The sequence below is a fragment of the Micropterus dolomieu genome, unplaced genomic scaffold (genome assembly GCF_021292245.1).
Source record: "Micropterus dolomieu isolate WLL.071019.BEF.003 ecotype Adirondacks unplaced genomic scaffold, ASM2129224v1 contig_8710, whole genome shotgun sequence".
NCBI lineage: Eukaryota > Metazoa > Chordata > Actinopteri > Centrarchiformes > Centrarchidae > Micropterus > Micropterus dolomieu.
The window spans coordinates 1-5,832 of NW_025737696.1; the positions used below are offsets into that span (position 1 = coordinate 1).

Below are 5,832 nucleotides of genomic sequence, written 5' to 3' on the forward strand. Positions count from 1 at the left end.
ACGCGGTCAGCTCGGGTGTGACGACATTCCCACCTCCGACTTCCGAGGTAAATATAATGCAGAACTAGGCACGCAAACCGGATGTCTTCTCGATACCAACTTTGTTTAGAACATTCCCTTCATTCACCGGACAGATTCATTCACCGGTCGCGATATCGCATAGCCTACTGATAAATAAACAAGACAACAAATGGAGACAGTACACAAAGTACTCGGCTTGGAGTGGATGAACGGCACGAGTCTTTTAATATTTCTGTGTGTTTTTCTGTTGTTGACTGATGTTTTGAAGAACAGAGTGCCGACCAACTTTCCTCCTGGACCCTGGGCTCTTCCTTTGATTGGTGACCTTCATCGCATCCAACCCTCCAGACTTCACCTGCAGTTCACAGAGGTAAGGACAGACATGCAGTATAAGAACTATTATTGGGTGAGTAAAATAAAATGCCTCTTGGAGAAAAAAAAAAAATTCCCTCTTTAGGCAAAATATGTTGCCTAAAATCTGTTTGATCATTGTTTTTACTCCTTTCCACCAGACTTTCTTTTTTGAATGATTAAATAAGTAGGCTAAATATAGAAGAAAAAGCAGAAAGCAGAAAGCTGCACATTCCCTTGGGAATGTAGGAAATCATTAACTCAAGTTGAAGGATTTTTGTAAAAAGCAAATTCATGGCCTAATTCATCCAGGATTAAATTTGACTTGACAGATGACATGTGACATTTTATAGACCAAACAATTAATTGATTAATGGAGAAAATAATCTGCAGATTCATTGATAATGAAAATAATTGTTGGTTGAAGCCTTTTTATGACATAAAAAATATTGGTAGTGAACCTGAAATGAAATGGGGTCTGATACTTTGACACTCTTTTGTGTGTCACAGCTAGATGAAACAGTAAATTCTGTGGATGATACAGATACTTCGTAGCATACATTTTAATAAATACTGTATTTAAGGACACCAGGCACAGGGGAGAAAGAGAAAGAGGATAACCTTACCCAGGTTGTATGCCAGCTTGGAGGAGGTGGACTCAAACGCTTGGTGCTCAAATGCAGTCAAGATGGACTCTGTTTCCCAAATGTCAGATGCTGTTTACATTCACCCCAGATGCAAATTTAAAAAATGATATATGTATATAAATTACTGTATATATTGTTTACTTTTATATGTTACCATATTTTAATATACACTTTATTAAAAGGTGTGTGTGTAGCATGAAAGGACTACAAGTTTAATTTCATTATACAACCTGGTGCTGTATAATTACAAATAAACATCCTTGTACCTTTAGCATCAAATGTTCCAGTTTTTTATCTCACTGCCTGTTGACAACAGCCACACATTTTCCCTCAAACGTAACCATCTATGATCCTTAATAACTGCATATTGAGTAACTCCTGCATTGGCTTCAACATTCAGGCATGTGGTTGCAGCTTGATTTCCGTCCACAGGATTAATACTGTCCAAAACTATTGTCCAAAAGGCTGCTCTACTCTGCATCTGGTCAGAGGTATCGGAGGGGCCATTGTTATGTGTGAGGCGGCAGAGACTTTTTTTCCATGTAGTGGTGAAACGGGACATCACGTCACCACAAAGGAGTTTATGAAACAAGAAGAAACACATTTACACTAGTATCTACAGAGCCAATTTATGTCAATAATGTCAAAGGAAGCAGGATAAAACATGAAACACCACCCACATCAGCCAGGTGCATGTTTGTGCTGTCACCCTCTGAAGCTAGACTGATTTTGTTTTGACATTCTCAGAAACTAGGTCAACTCTGTCACCCCTGTCTGATCTCTGTGTTCAGTTTGCAGAGAACTATGGAAACGTTTTCAGCCTTCGGCTGTTCGGTGGACGGATTGTGGTGATTAATGGCTACAAGCTTGTAAGAGAAGCCCTGGTCCACAAAGGAGAGGACTACATAGATCGCCCCATCATACCAATGGCAGAAGCATTAAATGGGAACAGAGGTCTGTGTTGTATTTTATTTAAAAGTTGCTAGTTAGGATTTAGGTAGTAGCATCAGACTGACACCATATTAGGTTAGCTAGTTGTTAGTTTTACTCATTTCCAGTTACCTCCGATGTAATGCTGTTTGTGTTTCCAAAAGGTCTGGTGGCATCAAATGGCAATCCATGGAAGCAGCAGAGGAGATTTGCTCTTCATACACTCAGAAACTTTGGTGTGGGCAAGAAGAGCCTGGAGCCATCCATCCAGCAGGAGTGCCAATATCTCACTGAAGCTTTTGCCCTTCAGCAAGGCAACAAACAAATCTTATTTTTCAACAAGCAACAACTAATCAACTAATCCATAACTAGTTACAGGGCAGTATGCTTTTTCACCATGACACAGTCTTTTTTTATGTTTAGTACATGTTCCCTTTCCCTTCAACTTCGCTCCATCTTTGCCACACAGAGGCATGCAGCAACACCGTGGAGCACTGAACCATGCACTTTAGACGTTAGTTTGTTTCAGTTTGGCAGTGGCTGACACTGTAAATGTATCTGATAAACCAGCCTGTTAATCATCCATAATTATAATCAATATGTCATAGTACTCTTCTTCTGCCTGTGGCTCATCACACAGTTCATGTTTTGACTTTGCGTTCTTTTATTTTTTACAAAGTTTCTGTGTGTTTTCTCTACATTTCCTCTTTCTTTTACAGGCAAGCCTTTTGATGCCCAATCACTGATTACCAGTGCTGTGTCCAACATCATCTGCTGCCTGGTGTTTGGTGATCGCTTTGAATACACTGACAAGCAGTACCAGGGTATTCTTCAGAAGTTGAATGAAATAATGTACTTACAGGGAAGTTTGTGGACACAGGTGAGCCTCCTGCAGCGCATATGAATCTTTTTCTTAATCAGAATTTATCCATGCAGACCACAAAAGTCAGTGATGTGTTTTATTAACTATTTTGTAAAAGGTTTCAAGAACAACACAATGAATGAAACTAACATAAAATGCATTAAATTAGATAAAAATGTGCAGCAGTACTCAGATAGTAAAGTAAAAGTATGAATACAACTATTTAAAAATACTCTATTACAAGTAAAAGTCCTGAATTAAACCTCTATTTAAATCTTAAGTGCGGGACTTTTACATATAAATAAACGTCCGTTACATTCAAGCCCAAACGATTTCACACAATGCTTATTAAGACTGATGCTACCAGGTAAATCTCTCTGTATTCGCAGTATACAGGAGTTTTTAAATCTGGTGTCTGTGACGCCATTCCCCTGCTGGTGAAGTCAGTATGGCAGAGCCTATATGTCAGAAACATGTGGGACAGTGTTGTGTTGTTATCAAGGCTACACACAAAAAACTGAGGTCACTAGAGTGCACACACATTGGAACACATTTGGCTGACTCAAGGGATCAAGACAAGTTAGCACAGGTACAAACTATGCACACATAACAGGGGAGACATCGAGGCACAGGTGGAGCACATTAGAGCGGGGACAGGTAATCACATAGGGCAGGAGGGTAGACAAAGACCTGGAAAGAGACAAGACGATAAATTTCAGGAAGTGGTTGCAGACATAAAACTGGACACATAACCTAACTGCAGAAGCTGGGCATGACAGTAGCTGCTCTCACTGAAGTACAAAAGTTTTATAAGCAAAATGTACCAAGAATTAATTTAAGTAAAAAGTACTCTTGCAAATATGGAATATGGATGCCATTTCTGTCGATATTAAATAAATAACATAAATACATAGGCTTATGAAATAAATCCTGTTGATAAATCATTATTTAAAAAGATCACAGATCCTTCAATCATGTTATGAGTGTTTTCAATGCATAGTTTTTCCACCAGAGGTCACTCTGCAACTCCCCTGTGTTGCACAGGTGTTTGAAAAGCCACAAATCCACCACAAAACACAGCAATCAGCTGACATAATCAGCTGTACTATTGTTTAAAGTACTATTTATTTATTTTTAAACTGCATTATGTCATGTTATCTTGGTGAGGTCTCATAACTAAATAAATTTTAGGGATAATCTGATGTTATGTGTTTCTGAAATGAAGGGAATAAAACGAATATTGTCTCATTTATTGGAGTATTAGATTTTAAAATTCTCAAATATCAAAATCCCATATTGGTCGGGCTCTAATCCTCCATCACAGTATACGAAATGTTATATTGCAATATTGATTTATTGTGATTTACATCTGTTTTTTTGACAAATCCAGCAAACAAATTAGTTTTGCCACGTTTGCCGCGGCCTCCAGCTGAGGTTGTGAACTACTGCCTGATTCTCTGATGATCTGGTAACTGTCATCATGCTCTGTAGGTTTATAACACATATCCCTGGCTGATGAAGTGGGTGCCCGGACCTCACCAGAGGATATTCACTCTGACACAAAACTTAGATGACTTTGTAGAGATCAAGATTAAAGAACACAGAGAAAGCCTTGACCCGTCCTCACCGAGAGACTACATCCACTGCTTCCTCGCAGAGATGGGAGAGGCGAGTGTTTGCATTGTGTTTGTTTTCTTTGTTGTTGTTTGTTTGCTCTCTAATGAAATATGTCAGCTGATACTAGAAACTGCATTTTGTGTTTAGTTGATAGAAGGAGGACACAGATTCTGGTTTTGATTTAAAAAATCTGGCTGTTTGCACTCTGGACCTGTTTGGTGCTGGAACTGAAACTACTACCACAACTTTACACTGGGGACTGCTATTCATGATGTACTACCCTGACATACAAGGTGTGTGTGTGTGTGAGTGTGTGTGTGTTTGTGTGTGTGTGAGTAATATCTGTGCTGCCTCATGCCGCTTGTATTATAAGCATCTTGCCATGATCTTAAAGGATCAGGGGTCCCTCACAGGTCAGTCCTGTGTTGGGAAAGGAAGTGTGTGGGATGTATTGCATGCAGTGCTTCTTTGCTGCCAACTCAACAATCATGGTCAAAAATCAACAATGGTTTTCAACCCAGTCGTTTCAGCTACGTGAAGATATCTTTAATATAAAGACCAACTTTTATATTCTCTAAAAACCAAATCTGCAAGCAAATTTTATACTACATTTATATTAACTGAATAACCAATAACTGTCTGTAAGGTTAGAAGTTTGTTTGAAAATAATCAGAAAAAAATGGAAAATAGATTATTTTATATTAACATGTAGGTTAAAACCACTGTTGCACTTTGGTGCAGACATTTTACACCTGACAATTTCACAAAACAATCAACAACCATTTAGTAGCTGTTCTTGAGCTTTTGGTCATTTCACATGATCTTAATCAGCCCAGTTGATGTGCAATGATTTCCTTTTTATTTATTTTTTTGGTGCATTTTTATATTTGAGATTCAGTGATATGATTGTTGTATTATTTTTATATAATATTTTCAGTTATTATGATTCGTTCCTTAGCTGCTGTTTCCAAGGTTGAGAATTAACCTTGTAATTTGCTTATTTTATCCCAGAAGTACAAAAAAACAGTTTGAATTACAGTTTTCATTAATTGCATTTCCTCAAGGCACCACTATCATGCCCACGCTGAACTCAGTTCTACATGATGAGTCGATGTGGGAAACTCCACACACCTTCAACCCTCAACATTTTCTGGACCAGGACGGCAAATTTAGGAAGAGAGAGGCCTTCCTTCCTTTTTCAGCAGGTTAGTCAGTAGTTACAAGCCTCTGAAACTCAGTAATTTGTAGTTTAAACCAGTTGATTTCCTGTCTAACTGATTACCATAGTAGGGAGGGGATCAGGCTCCATGTCGTACTGTATTCTGTGGTTGTTTCACACTCTGAGCTGCAGCGATATTATATGATCAAAGTGAATCTCTTAAAAATTGTGTGAATATAACTCAT

The 5,832-nt window shown here is 38.4% G+C and overlaps 1 protein-coding gene across 1 annotated transcript; it reads left to right on the top strand.

Moving 5' to 3' along the window:
- The first annotated feature begins 65 nt into the window (after window positions 1–65).
- LOC123965122 (cytochrome P450 2J4-like) lies at window positions 66–5,638 on the top strand. Its single transcript, XM_046041686.1, has 7 exons — window positions 66–391; window positions 1,811–1,973; window positions 2,114–2,263; window positions 2,669–2,829; window positions 4,303–4,479; window positions 4,583–4,721; window positions 5,493–5,638. The coding sequence occupies exons 1-7, from the start codon at window positions 191–193 to the stop codon at window positions 5,636–5,638; spliced, it is 1,137 nt and encodes a 378-aa protein (XP_045897642.1). The 5' UTR covers window positions 66–190.
- Window positions 5,639–5,832: the final 194 nt, after the last annotated feature.